A 21,743-nucleotide genomic window follows, 5' to 3' on the forward strand; every position below is an offset into this window, starting at 1 on the left:
CCAAAACAAACTTTGGTACGTAAGGATGATTCATTATGAACGTCAACAAACTGAAAACGATCAGATAAATAAGATTTAAACCAGCTTAGTGCTGAACCTTTTAGGCCAATTAAGTGATCCAGTCTCTGCAGTAGAATTTGATGGTCAATTGTGTCAAACGCCGCACTAAGATCTAATAAAACAAGTACAGAGACAAGTCCTTTGTCTGAAGCAATCAGAAGGTCATTTGTAATTTTAACTAGTGCTGTCTCAGTGCTATGATGCACTCTAAATCCTGACTGAAATTCCTCAAATAAATTATTATCATGGAGAAAATCACACAGCTGGTCTGCGACTACTTTCTCAAGGATCTTTGACATAAAGGGAAGATTAGATATTGGTCTATAGTTGGCTAACACCTCTGGATCCAGGGTGGGCTTTTTTAGTAGAGGTTTAATTACAGCTACCTTAAAAGACTGTGGTACATAGCCTGTTAATAAGGATATATTGATCATATCTAATATATGAGTGTTAACTAAAGGAAAGACCTCCTTAAGTAGCCTAGTTGGGATGGGGTCTAAGAGACACGTTGATGATTTAGATGAAGAAATCACTGCTGTCAATTCTTGAAGAGAAATTGGGGAGAAGCAATCTAAATATATATTAGGTCTTACAGCTGTTTGAGGTTAGATAGGTACTATCTGAGGACAAGAGGTCATGAATTTTGCCTCTAATAGTTAGAATTATTTAAATGCACTTTGTGGGTTTGATAAAGGAGATACAAGATAGCTGTCCAACAGTTAGCTAGCTTTATTAATGAACATCAACCTCTAGTAATTTTTATTGTGTTGTGGGTTAACTCATTATGTGGAGGGTTACAGGTTACAGTTTTTCTGTAATTCTAATTTAGATAATGACACATTTCAGTGTGTAACATCAGCTGCATTACCCTATTGCAAGTTCCTTTAACGTTAGCATCAGTAGCTTAGCATTTAGCCGGTGATATCACATAACCTATATTCTAAAAAAATACCTATTTTTCTCAGCTTCAACAAACACCAGCTGGAGGTCAATGTTTTATTCTCTTTTAACACGATATATTACATGTATGTGCCATGACATGAGAAGTTAAAAACACGATAATTAAACAAGGATCAACTTGTTGGACTTGAAATAAAGACGGCTTCGATTAAGCGTTACACAACACCGGAAACAGACGGCTGGTGTCACACAGAATAGTATCCCCCCTGTGTGTCGCCGGTTAGCTCCGTCAACATGGCCAGTGCGGTGTGTGCTAGATTCCTCCTCCAGAGATCAACACAGGGGTTTCTCTTCTCCTCCAGGGCAGCGCCCGCTTTCTCCAGGTATGGTAGTTTATCTGTTTATGGCTTTCAAATAATTTAAGATGAAGTTTTAAACCCAGCGAGGTCGCTTAAGAAGCTGTCCCTAATTTTGACTTACATCACCTCTGTGTGGAGACGAGGACACTATAAAGACATGTTGTTATGAAATGCCTGAACTGTCACAGGAGTCTGAGATGCTCGGATACACGTTAGCTTTATTCGATACTGGAGAAGTTGGTTTTGTGCCATATTTTGTGTGGTATTATTCCAATAAAAGTACATTATTACAGTCATATTGTGTGTGTATTTACACCGTAGGTCATACTATGTCATAGGATGACACAAACTCTTTCTCATCACTGAGGGGTCCTGTTTATTTGTCGACTAATTCTTGGGTCTAGAAAATGACAGAAAATAGTGAAGCCACTGGCTGTAGCCCAACTTAATCATGTGTGTCTTCAGAAAACAGTGTAAGAGTATAGCAGGTAATCATCAGTCACATGTGTCAACAACTGAAATGTAAAACTATATGATTACAATGAATGAAATAACCAAAAACTATATTCTTTAGTTATTTCTGATATCTTTCTCTCTTTAGGGGTTCTTCTTGGCATTTATCATATTATTTTGCACTTACAATGTTGACACCTGTGATCAATAACTGAGTTTAGTGAAGACACAGACAGTATATCATTGCATTCAGATATAATCAATGGCTTTTCAGATTGGCCACCAGTTGCAGATTACATATACATATCATCTTGAGATATGTATATATAATGGGATGTCTGTAGGTGCTGTTTTGTGCCCGATGAAGATCTGATTTATTGAAACATTTCTTTAGCAACAATGAAAACAGAAATGTTTTGGGAGCAAAGAACAATGTGCAGATTCTACTTTATGCCATGATGTCTCCTGTGTGTAGATTTCCCTTCATTAACTCCAAGATACAAGCTCTAAGCTCATTTGCACACCAGACAGCATCTCTGGCTCCATCTGGTGGAGTCATTTGTTACCTTCAGTCCTCAGGCCGGGTCACCTCATGAGTCCTTGCTGTGCTACTTTAAAAATCCAGCTGGTGATGTAAGCAGTTGACTAGAAAGTGCAGAGTATTGCATCTCAGAAACAAAAGTTTGCTGAACTTGCTCATATTTTGTAACAGTAAGGAGGAAAAAGTGAAAGAAAAGGCTGAAATGTGCTGCAGCTCTGTGTAGGAGCAGAAGTGTGTTTCTTGGCTGCCTCCTCTCTGCAGAACGAGGCCTAAAGCTTTTGGCTGTCAGCCCGGTCAGTAGGTTGGCATTAGATTTTTGGCTTTTAAACTGGGCCACATGGCAACGGTTCTGCAGTGCAACCTGTTTTTTTTTGTGAAATGTGAAGTGATGGAGAATGTGCAGAGATCAGATCTGTTTCATGCCCACAGTTTTACTGACCAAAAGTACATTTTGTAGCATTACAACTCACAGTAAATACTAGAAAGTGACCAGACTTGTATTCCTAATATGGCGCTGGTTCTAATTTGTGTACCTGTATTTTGTTCCAGCCCGTTTCTGTCTCGTGCACATAGATTGGGACCCAGTGATGATGAATTGTACCAACGGACCACGGTGTCCGTCATGCAGAAGGAGCCGGGCAGCGGGGCCATGATCCACAGCTACAGTTCAAGGGGATTCAACATCGACGGCAACAAGGTGTTTGGGCCCTGTGCTGTGCTGCCTCCTGCTATCCTCCAGTGGAATGTGAGATTGATATCCAAACCGCCCTCACAGTACTCAGTTTGTTGTGTCATGTACTGCTTTATACTAAATTTCTCTCCCTCTCTTGCTCTCTGCAGGTTGGCAGTTATAAAGACATCACAGAAGAAAGTGTCTCACTGTTCCACATGCTTGAACCCAGAATAGGTATAAATAAAATAAAAACTTAGATAATGTGTGATGAACAGCATTCTAACAAAAGATGTTCACTCATTTGGTGTTTTGATTATGACGGTGGAGAACCCTGTCCAATACGTTGGTCCAAAAATTTGGTTGAGATTTGGTGACTATAAAGGCCAAAGCACATGATTAACATAATTTTCATGTGCATCAGGTTTTCCTTGATTTCCTCACTGATCTAAGTTTATGTATGTTGTATTTAACTGAAAGAAAACATTTCCTAACCCTTGTCATTTGACTTATTTTCTTGTTTATGCAGAGATTCTTGTGCTGGGCACAGGAGCCCGTGTGGAACGAATCGACCCCTCAGTCCTCGCTCTACTCAAGCGTAAAGGCATCGCTGTGGAGGTGCAAGACACGGTAAAGTGTGCTCAGGGTCTCAGTGTAGTAACATGCATCATGTTCCTCCTCCCTACATCAAAGACATGAAGACTTTCTGACTGACCAATAATACTTAAAATATTGCTATGCAGGATTTTCCTAAAAACAATGTATAGACTCATACAAAAGTAATCCCTCTCAGTTCTCACATATGACCTACTTACAGTGTGTGGTGGTGTATTTTTCTGTAGAGACTCTGCTGTCTGCCTGTATTTTTTAAAATTATTTTCTGTGTTAGGGCTGTTTATTGGTGTGTACATCTGCAGTGTGCAGTTGAGGTCGCGACCTAATAGAAAGATAGTGAGGAGGTGCCAGACTGAAAGCAGCAGGTATCCAAAAGGCACGGCGCTGAAAAATGCAAATATAGCCAGGTGACACACCAGACAAGGCAATGTGGAGTAGGCTTTTACTTTTGCTTGTGCTGGCAAAAGGTAACTGGGGATAGCTGCATACAGCTACAGAGGTAAACAGAGGCACTATCCTCTTCCTGTTTTGGTTGGGCAAAGGTTGATGTACTTCCGTTGTGCCGTAAATCAAGCCTTCATTTTCCCAGGTGATCGTACCTGCAGACAGAATTGCATACTGAAAGCAACCAATCTAAATGCAAATGGTGTCATTATTCTACAGCCATTACATTGTGCAATCAACATTTATTTCATAACGATCATTTAGAGCAAAAAAATTATTTCCACTTTAAAACTAATCGAGCTGTCTTATTTACTGTTCTGTATTTGTTTTCCATCTCTGCTGTTTTGCAGCCCAATGCATGTGCAACCTTCAACTTCCTGACCAATGAGAGAAGAGTGGCAGCCGCTGGTCTGATCCCTCCGTCCATCAGCACTGCGCTGGAACTGAAGGAGGAATAAGTGCTGAGACGTCAACAGCAACTAGGACTGATTTCTGCAGACAGGGGTCAGAGGTTTATGAATGATCCCTGGCCTGTGGGATGGTTATTCCTCCTCTGCTTCCAAAGGAACAAACTCAGTGACATCCTGCTCTGAAGAGCCCCTATATTTGGTTATGACTGCTATTTTTGGGATATGAAGGTGTTAAAAGCAGTCGCTGTCACCTAATAATCTGAGCAGGGAGCCAAGAGTTTCATGTGCTGTTGATGTTGGGTTTTCCGTCACATCTATTGCTTTGAAATCCAGGTGTAGAAGCGAGTGTGAGTGAGTATGCTTGAGTGCACATAAAGTGTGTGTAAGTGCTCAGGTGTAGACTATGTGTTGGAAATATACTGTATATTTAAAAGATTTACATGCAACAAACAATAATTTAGGTGTCATTCATTAACTGTGTTTTCATGCATAGCAAAATATATAAAACACCTACGTGGAATATGTGTTATTTAAAGACACAAGGAAGAGTTGCTATTGTCTGTGCAGCAGATAAAATGACTCCATGTGTAGTCTTTGTGTATGAATATGTTCCAGCCCTCTGCCCGAGGTGTTGATGGTGACTGTCCTTCATTTGGATAAGCTTCTTTACTCTGTGCGTCTGTGCCTCCAGCAGCGCTGCCACCTACAAGCTGCCTGTGTGCAGTATGTGACATCGTTACAGTGGCTTTGTCCTTCTCACACATAAGCTCCCATAGATAAGAGAATCCACAAATCCTCTCCACATCACTGGGATTCATCTCTTAATCATCCGTCTCTGTGCCACATGCCCAGCGTCAGGCTGAATGTTTAAACCCCCCCTCTCGTTCACATGCAGGGTGCTGAATGATCACTTTCATCTGCTGCTGCTGAGAAGTTGTGGCACAGATTGGTGCTTAAAGGAGAACACCACCCAAATATAAGAATTTCAATATGTTATTTTCATGGCCTAAGAAAGTTCAGTCATTATCTGTTGATATGAGCTTCTCCATCAAAAGCCAGATACCAGAGGAGTAAGTCTTAAATCTGTGATGTCATCAGGTATTAAGCCTGGAGCTGCTCCACAGACAGTGAATGGGAGCTGAATTTTGTGTTTTCTTTTTTACACCCAAATGAGCTTTATTCTGTTGTGGTCTTGAGTTCTGAAACAAGAAATGTATCCATATACTGAGAACATTCCCCTGGGTGCTCGCAGTGACATCTAGATCAGTGGTTCCCAACTGGTGCGGCCACAGGGTCCAGATTTCCCCTTAGTCATTATTTCAATGTCTGCACGGTTTAATATATTAAGTGTGATACTTGCATTTGACCATGTCCTTGAGCTAGTTTGCTGTCTCTGTTAAGTAGTTGTCTGTTATTCACTCACTCTACAGCAGGAATCAGCACTTCAGAATAAAAGCTCTGTGCCAGAAATTTACTGTACTTCAAAATAAAATGTGGTTATTTTTTTTTTTTACAAACTTGACACATTCACATGTCAATTGTGGTCCATTCATAATGGTCCAGTGACCAACATTTGGACCGCAAATTGATAGATAATTTAATTATAATTATCTATGGAGCATCTCCAGACTTTATACTTGAGGACATCTTAAATTTGAGTTTTAGCATTCTTTATTTTGAATTTGGGAGAGAGTTGTTCATGTTTACTAGTATTTATGGACTGTCTTAGACCATAGGAATAACACGTCTGAATTTTGAAAATGGGCGTAGGTCCCCAAAGGGAGTAAAAAAAAAATTTTTTGAAAAAGCAATCAAACTGGTTACTGAAGAGTTAATTACATTAATGAGTTAATTGTCAAAATGTATTTAAATAATGAAAGCAGCTAAAAAGCATGTTAAATATGAAGCCGTCTTTACTGAATAAAGTAATAATTTAGCTGTAATTTCAGTCAGTTTCAGTTTATATGTTGATCAAAAATGGATGTTAGACACATTTTTAGACATATACAAGAATTTTCACCACAAAAGTCAGCGTGGTCAGGATTTTACTTTGAAGGTGTAAACAATACAACAGAAGAACTATGTAACAAAAAAGTTGATGGCTACACAGCACCTTGTGTCATACCAAAACATTACAAATACAGAAGACTAGAACTTTAAAGTTCATGAAAAGAAAAAGATGTTTTCCAAACTGTTACAGAGTATCACAAAAGAAGGACATAGCAAACAAATTAGATATCCAACATTTACATAGTGTACTCACAACTCACTCTACATGCTGCATAACACACCCTCAGCTACAGCTGTGTAGCAGTTGGCTATAATCACCCATAACGTCATTATGGCCTCCCAGCTGTTGAATTTTTTGGCCCTGATGTTTCTCAGTCGTCATCAGAGTTGTGAGACTGGTGTCTCTGTGATCCTCCGACGTGGAGCTCTACTCCTGTGATGCGGCGGTACATGTCTTTGATGTCCTCGTATTCATCCTCAAAGTGGTTTAATGCATCATATGAGCGGGACACGAATATCTAAGGAAGACACAGCATCTGTCAGTAACACTGGACCCACCACGCTTTACTCTTTTATAATTCATTTCTAATTTTTAGTACAGAAAATATTGTGGCGAATCGCCTTCATTACCTGACTCTTGCTTCCATCTTCATTGGGAACCAGGATGTGGTGGACTGAAACAAATCTAGATGAAGGTGGTGACAGGAAATAACGTTAAATATTGTTTAAAATTTTGATTTTATTGACACAACCATTAAAAAAACATTAAATAAAACATTTGAAAGTGTCACTAACTTTTGCTTGATGGGCTCCAGGAGGTCCAGCCCTGGCTGAACTTCTTTTTCTGGGTTGTTGGTTTCTGCCATCGTGCTCACTGTGGCGATGTACATCCCATCTGAGGCTACACTGTGCGCATAGGACACTACAGATATGTAAATGTCTGCATGGACAAAACAAAAGGGGACAAGATTCAACCAAAATCATTAATTTACAAAGAATCTGTCGACTGCAACACACACAAAACAAAAATACCAGATTTCCTGTGGAGTTGTGTTTGAGGGATGATGATTTGGCAGGAGCTGGCCTCGTGGGTGTTTTTAACTGGATGATTTAATAAACAGATGACTCTTATCACACGCCCAACTTTCCTCACTCGATTAGGAACGTAGCTGGGGTCGCAGATGAGCTGTTTACAGCTGTACAGCTGATTAAGACACAGAAAGACACAATCACTAAGAGCACAGTTGTGCTGCTGGACATTTTAATACATACATGTTAATACACCTACCTTTCCCTCAGACTTCACAGCTTTCACTTGGCCATTGTCCATCACAAGCTCATCCACTGCTCTGTTCAAGAGGAAGGTTCCGCCATACTCTGCACTCAATCTGAAACACACAGTAACCTGTTGAAGGTCCTCCTCTGACACTGATATACATCATGACATCTGTTTTCATATGCACAATGATACAATATGTTTCCTAATTGATGCTGATCTCCTTGCACTGAAGAACACAATCTGATTAATTATTTTGTAACCTGGCAAATCCCTGTGGCAGTTCGCCCAGCCCGTACACAGGGTAGAGGTATGGACTGGCACTGTGGCGGGACAGAGACTCACAGTACAGCCTGATCCGTCCGATCGTTTCCCCATACGGCCGGTCCAGGTAACTGCAGAGTCATCAGGAGACATATACACATCAGGTGGCAGGATTTAACTTAAAGGATCACCTGTCATCATTTGTTATCTTGCTTATGTAAGTTCCTGTGACTGACCTCTCGTTGCTGTGTAAGGCTATGGCATGACCTGTGAAGTCCATTACATCTAGTCCCAGGTCAAAGCGGGTGAAAAGGTCCCGCGTGGTCAATTTCTTAGGATCCATGTCCTGGTAGGTCCGAGGGTTTCTCATGTCAAAGTTCAGGGCAAAGAGCAGCAGCTTCCTGAACCTTCTCTTGTCAAACATGCCCATCAGATCTGAAACAGAAATGTTTTATTGAATGTTATTAAATGGAGTAAAAAAAGATTATTATGATGCACTAACAGGGTTATTGAGTGTTGGAGATATCAGCTGTAGAGATGTCTGCCTTCTCTCCAATATAATGGAACTAGATGCCCCTCAGCTTGTGGTGCTCAAAGTGGGGGTGATTTTTTTTTTTTGTAACTCACCCGTTTACATTTGATTAAGGCCCAAATTTATGCGTATTTAAGGGCAGGGGGGGTTAAGTGAGAGGCTGTCTGCCAATAGTGTCCTTGGCTTCTCAGTCAAATCCACCTCTCATACAAAGCTCCAACCTCTCGTCCGATTATGGTCACTTCTGGCTTCAAAAAACCAAGATGGCGACAGCCATAATGCCAAACTCAAGGCTTTGAAATGGTAATCCACAAACCAACGGGTGATGTCATGGTAGCTAAATCCATTGTTTATACAGTCTGTGGTATCTTCTCATGGATGAGAGGCTTGTGACAACGCAAGATATAAACATTAGTGGGATCCTCCTCAGCTGTAATTTTAGCTAGCTCAGTGGAGCTTATTGTGAGTAACCAGGTCATGATTTCTGGAAAGAGACATTGCTGTGGAGATTTTCAAATGATTTTTTGGGCGCTTTGAACACCACAAGCCGAGTGCCATCTAGTTCCATTATATTACAAAGAAGGCAGACATCTCTATGGCCGATATCTCCAACATCTTGGCAACTCGCATCAAAACAATCTAGACTGATAAACAGCACTGCAGGCAAGAGGAGAAAATATGCATTTTTGACTTGGTGGTGAACTGTCCCTTTAAACATCCTTCAGGTTCATGTTCATCACCTGAGTTATGGGCCTCTTCCTCTGTGCCGGGGACTTTGTGCAGTTTGCCTGCTTTGTACACATAGCTGCCTTCAATAACTTTGAAGTCCAGATATCGAGTAACCTCAGTGTGCACCAAGATTTTCACCAGCTCGCCTGTTGCAAAGACAGCAGAGGACACAGATAATCACAGTGCACATATGTACACTACAATAATGCACAAATCACAGGTTCAGATGAATGAGGCTCTCACCATTGGCAAGAAAAAATTTGGGGATAAGATCGACGTTCCATTCTTTTCCGCGGCCCATAGACTTAGAAGGTCCTGAAACATTATACTTCTTGTACAGCTGTAAACATAGAGAAAATGAAAAGTATACATAGCAAATTAGCAATATAGCAGCAGTTTTAGAGGTAATGCATGTTAACTTTTGTTTGTGTGAACACACCTCCTCAAGGGGAGAGATGGATGCACTCGCTCCTCCATAGTAAGGATTCTTGTCAATGTGAAGAACCTTCTTCCCACCTTGAGACATTAAACCAGAGAGGATACATTCCTGAAAGAGACGGTGGAGCACTTAGTGAGTGGGCCAGGTGCTATACATTTGTAGATCAAGAGTAGCATAATGACGTAATTTAACTGTTGCAACTCCATTTAACAGCCAATGGGAGCTCAGATCTGCATTTGAATGATCCATACAATTGGGGCCATTTTACTCATAAACAAACTTATCCACCGCTTATTCAATAAAGCAGTGATACTTGACTTATGGCCCACAGGCTAAATCCGGCCCACAGTAGGGTACCAGGTGGCCCGCTGACCATTTTTACAATGAAAATAAGTTGACTCACACTGATTTTTTTGCATAAAAAACATAAAAATAGAGCTTGCTTAGCAATAAAAGTGTCAGAGGAGGATTCCCTGGACCCCCAAACAGAGAACAAAGCTAAGCACCGAATGTCCTCAGATCCTAGAAACACCTTGCGTACACCTGACCTGCACTGGATTTGACTCCTGGCAAAGATGAATGAGGAATGCAAATGTTGAAAGGTTGACCACAGGTAAGTCATTTATTACACACACTGATAAATATCATCGTCTGTTTCTTAACTGGCCCCTGGCCTCCTGTCATTTTGCAAAAGTGGCCTTTTGGGCAAAGCATGTTCAGTATCCCTGCTATAAAGTATGGAGAAAAAATAAAAGTAAAGGACACAAATCAAAGTCAAGATCATTCAGTATATCTTTAGGTCCTCAGTACAATATGTTAATGGTAATGTAGATGTAGGCAATGTACGACTACAATTTTCTTTGTTTATGTTTCAATAAATACAAGTTTTCTTACCTTAAGTCCAGTTCCAAGCACAATGATATCATATTCCTCCATCCTTACAGTCTCTCCACTTGTTTCTCACTTCTTCACCGAGTCCCAGTTCTCTTCCTGATTTTAGCCTGTTGCAGTATTCTGAATGTGTCCGTGTGCATATGTGTGTGAGATATGATAATGATAAGTGACAGTGATTGCTTTGTTCGCCTTTGCAGTAATCCTCTTAAGACTGGCACACATATGCTTGTGTGTGTGTGTGTGTGTGTGTGTGTGTGTGTGTGTGAGTGATTGGCTATAAGAGGTGGGGTTTCCCAGGTTCTTCAGATTGAGGTCTTAAATGAAGTTGGTGTCATCAGTGATGAATAAAGTACTCAGATCTGTCACTCAAAATTCTACTTAAGTAAAGGTACAGTAAATATTATATCGCAGTAGTGTCCCCTGTGACTGGTGTATTTATCATACATGTATGACATTATTAGACTGTTAATACTGATTTATCAATGTGTAAGTAATGTTTTACTCTTGTAGGAGGAGGTGGAGCTCATTTTTACTATTGTATACAGTTAGGTCAGGCATGTCCAAAGTCCAGCCCAGGGGGCAGTTGTGACCCACAAACCTAGTTTTAAATGCCCCCCGGCTTGACCTTCAAAATATATGTGGACTGCCACAAAATATTGGTCAGTCAAGCAAGTCCACTTTCTGTTCATCTCATGGTGGCGTGACTAAGTACTACAAGTAAGAACTACGCAGGCAGAACTAATGTGTTTTCATAAACAGATGGTAAACAAGCAGTAGACATATCCTGCTAGGTAGCACACATGGCCGCAGCAACAAAGCATATAGTCACAGCAAAGGGCCACTGCTTTCAGTAGTGATGGAAAGTTGAATACTTTCTCACTGAAAGATGCAACAGTTGTGTTTGTCTCATTTTTAAAAAAAAAAAAAAAAAAAACCTGTATGAATGATCTGAGAAGCAGCTAGCCGTGAGGTATTTTCACATTGGCTGATCTAGGCCCCATTCAAAAAGGCCTGGACACCCCTGAGTTGGGCAGTTTAGTCCAGTGGCTCCCAATTTAGGGTTAAGGGCCGTCCAAAGGGTCACAACATGAACCTGGGAGGATCATAAAATGATTAATGGGAGATGAATGAAGAAAAAATAAAGCTCTGATACAAAGGCATGTGTTCATTTGTCTGAACTCTTCTCTAATATTTGCTTTTTGGTTAAATATTGGGTTATTCTATCTACTTGGGCTTCAAAAATTTGTTTAAATGAAACGATGTGAGAAGTTTGGAGGAAAAATGTCTTTTTGTTGGAGCTGATAACAACTCATAGACATCCAACTGCCCCAACTGTTTTAATCTTTAACAATGGAGTTTGATGTAAAATCTAATATGTAAAGTAACTATAGTTGTCAGTAATGTAATGGAGTAAAAACTGCGATATTTCCCTCTGAAACGTGATGGATTAGTAAAACCATCATAAATATTAAAGTTCGGAACAAATACCTCAAAATTGCATTAAAGCACTGTACTTTGCTTCGCAGCTAACCATAATATAGCCTATAAATGATGTCCACACTAAGTAAGTAATAATCCAAACACTCAATGTGAGCAACATAAATCTTAAAGAAAGTTTCTTTCTTTTTTCCAACAGTCTAAATCCTAATCCCTAAAATACACATTTTAAAGTACAATAATAATAAAAGATAACATACTTTTGATATAACCAAACATTAAACCAGCAAACAGCAGTTTCTGGAGATACTGCAGTATGATTGCTTGCTGCTGTACTGCTGACGCTGAGCTGCCACAAAAACTCAGTTACCCATCGTGCCTTGAGAAGACGACTTCTGGGTCGGGTTGCGCTTGTTAAATACACCGGGGCACTCGGGCGGTGTTGTTGAAAATACTTTTCATATTCTACGCTTACTCCGCCTACTAGGGTGACTTCCGGTCGACGCCGGATATGAAATAAAGCGCAACCTGTGTCATGACATGTACCGTTGATGTTTCAACTTCCAGTCGCCGTGCATCTTCCTAAACTCCAACTTTAGCTAACCTGCCGTTTGACTGCGGAGTTGAATAAGTCAGAGAGATGTCTTCAGCACAGACAGTAAGTGTTTACGTTAAATAACGTTGGTTCGACATGATAAATGATGAATGATCTTTTAATTAGCGTAGCTTGCAAAGTTAGCGCCTTAACTACCGCATATTTCCATCCTTAATTATCGTTATAGTGACGTTATAACGTTAATTCAAACCAATAAACGTTAGCTCGTAACGTTAAATTAACGTTGGTGCCTCAGATAGTTGAATGTCTTGAGTAACTTGCTGAGAGTGTCATGTAACGTTAACAACACTTCATCACAGTTTACTGACATCTTTTCTTTTCGTTGAGGTTAAAATTAGCACAAAGAGAGGTGTGTCAGATGTTGACGCCTAACGACAGCTATGTGACATGGGACACAAAGCTCAGTGCTTTACTTTCACAAGCCTAGTTTTAAAGTTGAAGTTGCACCATTTCACAAAAGCAAAAGATGGGTAAATATATATATGTTAGCAAGATAACAAAAGTATTGCAGCCACTTTGGCTCCACCATCCACACTGATTCAGGTGAGAAAAGCAAGACTCTTGACAGTTTCAGGCAGTGTCAGTACTAGTTAAACTACACCAGAGTGACTGTAAGGCAATTCTTTAATATTACTATCCATTTTTTAGTGGATCAAATCCTTTCAAACATTATAAAGTAGATATATGAAGCTATTGGTGTTGCTGTCAGGGGTTGCCACTGTTACTTGTTCCTGTAGTGGAGGTGTTAGAGAGGAGATGCTGAGCAAACTACTCAGGATTCTGGACAACACCTCTCACCTCCTGCATGCCACTCTTGAGTCATATCAGAGTACATTCAGCCGTAGACTGAGACCACCAAGGTGCACCATGGATCTTTTCTACCTGTGGCCATCAAACTGTATAACTCCTACCTTGTCTGTAGGGAATAGAGCTGAAACAAAGGACACTGGCAACAATATTCACCGTGACTTTATATGATGTACACTACTACTTTTCAATATCTTGTTCAATATTTTCTCAACATCATGTGCAGTATTACTTTTCAGTATCACGATCACTTGTCATTGTAGTGCAATATCATATTCTCAAATCATGTGCAATACTACTGCTCAGTGTTATATACAATTTGATGTCGATTATCAAACGCAGTCTGCTTTTTCCGCCATTTTAGTTCATTTTTAGTAACTCTTGTACTTGTCTTAGTCTTATTGTTATTCTATTAGGTACTGGTTTTGCTTTTGTACCTTGAAAACATTTCTTGTCTTGTATATTGTATGTTTTGCCAGATATTTAATACTCCATTGTTTAAAAAACTGGGCCAAGTGTGTGACCTTGACCCAGGGAACCCACTGGTTGTTGTGGTTTTTACTGGTTGTGAACGTTAAATCGGGGTACTGTACTTGGTGTTACTGTAATTTGAAGCATTCTCTGGCACAAGAATTACCTTTGGGACAAAGTTCTGCTAGATTAAATTGAATTGAATTGAACTGAAATAAAAACCCACAATTTATAATATTGAGAAAATAGTCATTCATTTAATGTTACACTCAGTCAATAATGTCATGCATCTTTCTTCTGGATGTTGAGACTGTGGTCATGTTTGGTTTTCAGCTGAAGTCATTCTTGCATGTTTGTCTCAGTTTTCAGACCCACACCAGCACAAGCGTGTATCTTCTCAGTCCAACCCTGGATTCCTGGAGCGATTGAGTGAGACTGCAGGAGGAACAGTTGTTGGTATCGGACTCTTTTTCCTCTCATTCTATGTTCTCTTCACCAATGAGGTAAGAAACACACACACACACAGTGGAAAATAGTTGCATTCATGTGTATCGCATCAAAGCCGCAATGCACACTTGTGCACTAGTCAATTGTTCTGTTTTATTGCATTGATGTAACATACTCTCTGTAACTGTTTCTGTTCCTGTTCTCAGGGACGGGCTCTGCAAACAACATCTTCCCTGAATGAGGGTCTTTCTCAGGTTGTGTCGTTGGAGCCTTTCTCCAGCCTTGACCTGCAGAACAACAACCGCTTAGTTCATCTGTCTGCACAGCTGCGCACTGCACAGGTAGACTGTACTCTCTGTTGAGTCAAACTGCTCTGTCTAATCACATACTGATAATGACTTCAGCGTTAATTAGAAAATTAACAAGCAAACAACTGGGGTCAGACTCAACACCTTACAAATGCACAAGTTTATTGTTTATGTACAGTACAGGCCAAAAGTTTGGACACACCTTCTCATTCAATGCGTTTTCTTTATTTTCATGACTATTTACATTGTAGATTCTCACTGAAGGCATCAAAACTATGAATGAACACATGTGGAGTTATGTACTTAACAAAAAAAGGTGAAATAACTGAAAACATGTTTTATATTCTAGTTTCTTCAAAATAGCCACCCTTTGCTCTGATTACTGCTTTGCACACTCTTGGCATTCTCTCCATGAGCTTCAAGAGGTAGTCACCTGAAATGGTTTTCCAACAGTCTTGAAGGAGTTCCCAGAGGTGTTTAGCACTTGTTGGCCCCTTTGCCTTCACTCTGCGGTCCAGCTCACCCCAAACCATCTGGATTGGGTTCAGGTCCGGTGACTGTGGAGGCCAGGTCATCTGCCGCAGCACTCCATCACTCTCCTTCTTGGTCAAATAGCCCTTACACAGCCTGGAGGTGTGTTTGGGGTCATTGTCCTGTTGAAAAATAAATGATTGTCCAACTAAACGCAAACCGGATGGGATGGCATGTCGCTGCAGGATGCTGTGGTAGCCATGCTGGTTCAGTGTGCCTTCAATTTTGAATAAATCCCCAACAGTGTCACCAGCAAAACACCCCCACACCATCACACCTCCTCCTCCATGCTTCACAGTGGGAACCAGGCATGTGGAATCCATCCGTTCACCTTTTCTGCGTCTCACAAAGACACGGCGGTTGGAACCAAAGATCTCAAATTTGGACTCATCAGACCAAAGCACAGATTTCCACTGGTCTAATGTCCATTCCTTGTGTTTCTTGGCCCAAACAAATCTCTTCTGCTTGTTGCCTCTCCTTAGCAGTGGTTTCCTAGCAGCTATTTGACCATGAAGGCCTGATTCGCGCAGTCTCCTCTTAACGGTTGTTCTAGAGATGGGTCTGCTGCTAGAACTCTGTGTGGCATTCATCTGGTCTCTGATCTGAGCTGCTGTTAACTTGCGATTTCTGAGGCTGGTGACTCGGATGAACTTATCCTCAGAAGCAGAGGTGACTCTTGGTCTTCCTTTCCTGGGTCGGTCCTCATGTGTGCCAGTTTCGTTGTAGCGCTTGATGGTTTTTGCGACTCCACTTGGGGACACATTTAAAGTTTTTGCAATTTTCCGGACTGACTGACCTTCATTTCTTAAAGTAATGATGGCCACTCGTTTTTCTTTAGTTAGCTGATTGGTTCTTGCCATAATATGAATTTTAACAGTTGTCCAATAGGGCTGTCAGCTGTGTATTAACCTGACTTCTGCACAACACAACTGATGGTCCCAACCCCATTGATAAAGCAAGAAATTCCACTAATTAACCCTGATAAGGCACACCTGTGAAGTGGAAACCATTTCAGGTGACTACCTCTTGAAGCTCATGGAGAGAATGCCAAGAGTGTGCAAAGCAGTAATCAGAGCAAAGGGTGGCTATTTTGAAGAAACTAGAATATAAAACATGTTTTCAGTTATTTCACCTTTTTTTGTTAAGTACATAACTCCACATGTGTTCATTCATAGTTTTGATGCCTTCAGTGAGAATCTACAATGTAAATAGTCATGAAAAATAAAGAAAACGCATTGAATGAGAAGGTGTGTCCAAACTTTTGGCCTGTACTGTACATTTGATCCCTCTACAGTTTAATGACCAGCCTCCGTGAATCCACAGTTGGTTTTATTTTGTACTCTTATGCTAAAATTTGTAATTTATTTATTTCAAAACATTGCATTGTTTTGTCCTGTGTAGAGGAGCATTGTTACTGCTTTGGTTTATTTTTTGGACAATATAAAACCTAGAGCCAAAAACAACTAATTTCATCTGTATGTGCATTAAATAAATCTACAGTGTACAGGCCCTATTCACAGCATCTATAATGCAAGTGCAAGTGCATTTAGGGTTTGTCCGACTCCACTTATGCTAGATGAACGGCACATAATTTGGGTGCAAAGTAAGGCACAAGAGGTTGTATTTAACTGCTATTTGCAGCTTTGCTATGCTATGTCCACATTTTAGAGAATGTAATAAATATTTTCCGCATTGATAATGCATTATTTCACCTACAACCCGTTCGCGCGTCAATGTGTGTTCAACAAGCGGAGTATGAACCCGTTTATGGAGGTGCATTTTACTATCTGAAAAATGTGCTACCTAAAGTGCAGGAAAATGCCGCACCATTGACTCTAGATCAGGTTTTTGTTGGTCATTGGTGCAATCACTTTCAAAATAGCAATATGCCAACAATGCACCTGACAAGACATCGTTTTAAGACCTACACGGCCATGGTTGCACAGATGGGTTCAAGTAAATTTGCTGCTTGCACAATCTGAAACTAGCGATGACAGTTGAGCTTTGCTGTGCACTGCTTTGCACCTAGTGTCTCCATTGCATAATATGTCCACCGGAGGACACTGACAAGTTTATTTAGTGTAAAATGTCCCTCTAGTCAGTGGTCACAATTATTTAATCACTAAATCTAAGATTTTTTTTTTTTTTTTTTTTAAATCACTATATTGTTATCATGTGTTTAAACTTTTCAGAATTAATATTTGTATCTGGAAATTTAGGCCAGTATTCTGTATTTTCCCTCTCCTAATGAAAAAAATTAAAAATCTTTAGTACAGGTTAGGCAGTGAACAGGATAAAATTTCAAACATATCAGTTGTGTTTGAATAAAACTATTCTATAACATGTAGCTAGCAGCAGGAAAAATATTTTCCTAGTTAAACTTAGTTTAAGTGAATTTTACTCAGGTGATTAATCATCAGCTCCTGCGTCTGTGCAGCCCCTCCATGACCCCAATTACAGAGTGGTGGTGCAAGCAGTGAAGCTGAAGAGGCAGGTGGAGATGTATCAGTGGGTGGAGTACCGGGAAAGCAAGTGAGTGTGTTGTCTGCACATGTCAACATTCAGAGCTGTGTCAGGTGTGAAAAATGTCAGCTGAAGTGAGTCTGTTTTGATAATTTCAGGGACTACCAAGAGAATGGTGAGACCAAAACTGAGACGACGTACAACTACAGTGAGTTGTTTTTGTTGGTATTTGGAAACAACATGCTGGCTGAAGCTGTATGAATTGTTTTGAAGTGCGATGTGTATTGAGTGATTCCTTTTCTTTAGACACAGAGTGGAAATCAGAGTTGGTTAACAGCCGGAATTTTGACAAGGAAATCGGTCACCAGAACCCAAGGTAGTCAAATTGTTTAAAGATTATTCTGTAGAATTAGATACATTTTGTGTGTTCGTGTGTAGTTCATCTTTAATTTAATCTTTGGATTTTAGTGCCATGGCAGTTGAGAGTGTGACAGTCGTGGCTCCTGAAGTCAGAGTCGGACCTTTCAGTCTGTCTAAAGGTATCTCTACTGACACAAACACACCACACAGAGATATTACACAGATTTTAATCATGTTAATAAACTGATTGTTTGGTCATCCTCAGGTCTGGTGGAGCAGATAAATAACTTCCAGACGTTGAGTCTGAGGGATTTTTCTGCCTTCAACTTGGATCCTTTTCTCAGCATCGATGACGATTATTTCTATCACACCCAAAACCCACGGAGGCCGGAGGTTAGCATCATGATGTGAACTTCTATATAAACATGATGAGTTATGATTTCCACATAAGTTCAGTTTTTTTTTTTTTTTTCCCCAAAAGGTAGGAGATGTGCGTGTAAGATTCTCCTTCGCTGGACTGAGCGCCGAGACGTCTCCCTTTGGCCCAGCTCAAACTGTGAGTGCTGCAGATGAGCAGTCACAATATTAATTTCACTCATGATGACATATCAGTTGATTGTTGATTTTAAAGGAGTGCTTCACCTACTAAATGACCATTTGTGTGTCAGTTAGTCACTGCATGTTATATTGAATTTGTGAAGAAAATTTTGTATGCTACAACATTCTTCATGAATTTAAGTAAACTGGAACCACCTTCAACAACAGCAAAACTATATCAAGACATCAATTTACAAAGTCTCACAAAACTCATGCAGTATAACTCAAGTCTCATCTATCCAGTGGTACGCTCAGCACTTCCCAAACACAAGCACTTGCACCAAAACCTTAAGATTTAAAACATGTTATGACAGTCTTATGCACAGCCGAGGAGCATGACTGGGCACACGCAGGCGTTTCAACTCCAGTCGAGTGGAGCTCCTACACACTCGGGTGGTCAGGCTCAGGCTGTAGTTTTATATTTTAACCTTTTTAGCAAAAATACATGTGTTTGGGAAGTACTGATAGGTTTAGCATGTTGAAATGATTAGTGTTGTTTAAGCTCTCATAAAATGGTGAAAAATCACTTTTTCCTTCAGCCCAGTGGGTCTCCAAATCACTTGTTTTGTCTGATCAACAGTACAAAATCCAATGATGCCCGCTCCTCTGTCACATAAGATTTAAAAGAAGAAGTTTATCCTCATATTTTATGAGCTGGAATCAGGGAACGCTTGGTACTTTTGCTTGAAAAATGACTTAAACAATTAACCAATGATCAGATTAGTTTCAGGTTACCTTTCTGACAATCCTATTATTGACTAATCTCTTAAGCCCTAATTGAAATGATTAGTTTCTACAGTGCAGTGGTGTCGTTCACTGTGATGAGCGCTGACTGTTTTTCAGGTCAGTGTTGTGGCCAAGCAGAACGGGGATCAGCTGAAGGCTTTTAAAACCAAGTCAGGAGACACTCTGGAGATCCTGTACCTGGAGGAGCTCTCTGCACAGGTCAGTGTGGATTTTAGTTCACTTCCTGGACACTGAGGTTTTTTGTCAGTTCATTATTTAGGCGAAAAAAAGTGTGTTATAATATTCATACCCATGTGTGTCTAGTAAACACATCCTCTCCACTTGGTCTTTGGCTCTGGTGGCTGATGCAGTTGTGTTGATTCCTGTAGGAGGTTTTTGAGAAGGAGCACCAGTACAACAGTATGAAGACGTGGGGCCTCAGGGCTGCAGGCTGGCTCCTCATGTTCCTCAGTATTCAACTGACCATGCGCATCATCTACACACTGGGTAAACACTCACTGCAGCTGTACAACCACATCTTACATGGATTTCTTTCCTTGCATCTCTTATTCATAAAACTCTCTGTGTGTCTACAGTGGACTGGGTCCCTCTCCTCAGAGACCTCGTGTCTTTCGGGCTGAAGATCTTCGCCCTGTGCGTCTCCTGCTCTCTCTCCCTTCTCACCATCGGAGTAGGTTGGCTCTTTTACAGACCGCTGGTGACTGCGGCTCTGGCAGCACTCGCTCTGGTCCCTGTGTTTCTGGCCCGCTCAAGGCTTCCAAGCAAGAAGAATGAGTGACTATTAAACTGAGGAATATCACAGCAGTATCTGATGACAGCCGAGACTCGCTGTATATCAGAGGAATCAGACAGCACTGCGTAGTCGTTTTTTCCACTGCAGGGTCACAAACCACAAAGGACTCACTTTCCTGGGTTAAACAGATGGTGGTAAATGTGTTTTGTTCCAATGAGTACTTTGATAGGTTTATTCCAAAATCAATCTGAGTTGAAGGGGCTTAAAAATAATATTTTACTTAGTGGGCATCAGTCTGTCATTTTGGAGTGTATTAATCTAACGTCAATGCCTGCTCATGTCATCCCATCAGACACAAGGAAGCTGTTGTTGTCTTCAGGCTGCAGGTGTCAGATGTATCCTTAAAGTTCATCCACCATGATAATCCTCGCTGCCTCACATCCTCATCTTGATATTTGTTGCTCACAATGAGCAACTTAAGATTACTGTAGTGTCTGTTTTACTTTATTGTTTAAAACTTGTTGCTCCCTCCACAAAACATACTCAGATGCCAGTTTATTAGGTACACCTAACTAATGCAGTCTAATGTAACAGCCCTACTGTAAATTCTACCCTCATAAAGCTTATAATGTTATAGAGAAGTGTTAATTCAGTGTTATGGTCATTTTGGAGGCCTGTTGAACTACATTCTTTAGTCTACACTCACTGATGTAAATGAGGTGGAGAAAATATTTGTTTCAAGAAAAAATGAACATTATAAACTTCATGAGAGGATGTATTGCAAGGGTGCTAATCAGACTGCATTAGTTTTAGCTAGGTGTACCTAATAAACTGGCAAATGAACTGAGTATGTTCTGAATGTAAAACACAAGTCATCTTCACATTTTGCATCACATTTTCTCCTTATCTGCAACACTTGAAGAAACTGTGTGTCATATTTTCATAATTTACATTGCTGGTGTCACCTGAACAACTTGAGGTGAAGTGTTAACATTTACAAATAATCAGTTTTCACATGGGAAATGATGAATGTCGGTGCCAATTTTGGTAAAATACCAAAGAGCAGAATTTTGTTGTTTTGTGTGTTTGCATGTATCTTAAATAAAGCACTTGTTTTGTTTCCTGTTGGGGTGGGAGTTAAGATGGCCTGGAAGAAGGGTTGCAGCGGATGCCAAGTGCATTTGCTTATCCACGGTATTGGAAAAGAAGATGCAGTCGGATGGAGAATCCCACCTGTGTGAGTTCATAGCTCCTGTCCTCCTCGACTGCCTGTCAGCTTTTTACACACACTTCCATTAAAAGTGGTTTCAAGTTTTCAATAATAAAGCATTTGGTCAACCAAAAAAAACCCCCAAATCATCCGTTTCCATTATTGTACCTAATAATAATAATTGTGAAATACCATGAAGTCTACACTCGTAGAAGTAACCTCTCCTTATCACTTATGACCCACTAGAGGTGTGTGGCAGTTTATTTATCTGCAGAGACTCTGCCCTCTGCCAGAGTGTAAGAAGCACGCATCCAAGAGGAAGCCACAAAAAATCAAGGACACACTGCAGAAGGAACGCAAATATAGTGAACAAAAGTGAAGACGGGGTTAGCTCTCACTTTCTCTGGCAATACTGTTACA

The 21,743-nt window shown here is 40.4% G+C and overlaps 3 protein-coding genes across 3 annotated transcripts; 2 read left to right on the plus strand and 1 right to left on the minus strand.

Annotated features, from left to right (window-relative positions):
• The first annotated feature begins 1,187 nt into the window (after positions 1-1,187).
• Positions 1,188-5,042, plus strand: ndufaf3 (NADH:ubiquinone oxidoreductase complex assembly factor). Its single transcript, XM_033625958.2, has 5 exons — positions 1,188-1,343; positions 2,863-3,058; positions 3,154-3,220; positions 3,513-3,613; positions 4,393-5,042. Exons 1-5 carry the CDS (start codon positions 1,255-1,257, stop codon positions 4,498-4,500), a joined length of 561 nt encoding a protein of 186 aa, XP_033481849.1. The 5' UTR covers positions 1,188-1,254; the 3' UTR covers positions 4,501-5,042.
• Positions 5,043-6,804: 1,762 nt separating this feature from the next.
• LOC117257282 (rab GDP dissociation inhibitor beta) lies at positions 6,805-10,737 on the minus strand. The gene is made up of 11 exons (XM_033627355.2): positions 10,597-10,737; positions 9,703-9,810; positions 9,507-9,603; positions 9,275-9,409; positions 8,239-8,437; positions 8,002-8,133; positions 7,751-7,850; positions 7,495-7,666; positions 7,258-7,402; positions 7,093-7,147; positions 6,805-6,980 (listed from the first exon to the last, which is right to left on the minus strand). Exons 1-11 carry the CDS (start codon positions 10,636-10,638, stop codon positions 6,834-6,836), a joined length of 1,332 nt encoding a protein of 443 aa, XP_033483246.1. The 5' UTR covers positions 10,639-10,737; the 3' UTR covers positions 6,805-6,833.
• A 1,816-nt stretch (positions 10,738-12,553) lies between these two features.
• On the plus strand, positions 12,554-21,461 carry tmem43 (transmembrane protein 43). Its single transcript, XM_033625690.2, has 12 exons — positions 12,554-12,691; positions 14,290-14,430; positions 14,581-14,715; positions 17,651-17,745; positions 17,835-17,884; positions 17,983-18,052; positions 18,145-18,215; positions 18,302-18,429; positions 18,518-18,592; positions 19,477-19,578; positions 19,749-19,866; positions 19,956-21,461. Exons 1-12 carry the CDS (start codon positions 12,674-12,676, stop codon positions 20,156-20,158), a joined length of 1,206 nt encoding a protein of 401 aa, XP_033481581.1. The 5' UTR covers positions 12,554-12,673; the 3' UTR covers positions 20,159-21,461.
• Positions 21,462-21,743: the final 282 nt, after the last annotated feature.

The sequence above is a fragment of the Epinephelus lanceolatus genome, chromosome 1, assembly GCF_041903045.1.
Source record: "Epinephelus lanceolatus isolate andai-2023 chromosome 1, ASM4190304v1, whole genome shotgun sequence".
Taxonomy (NCBI): Eukaryota; Metazoa; Chordata; class Actinopteri; order Perciformes; family Serranidae; genus Epinephelus; species Epinephelus lanceolatus.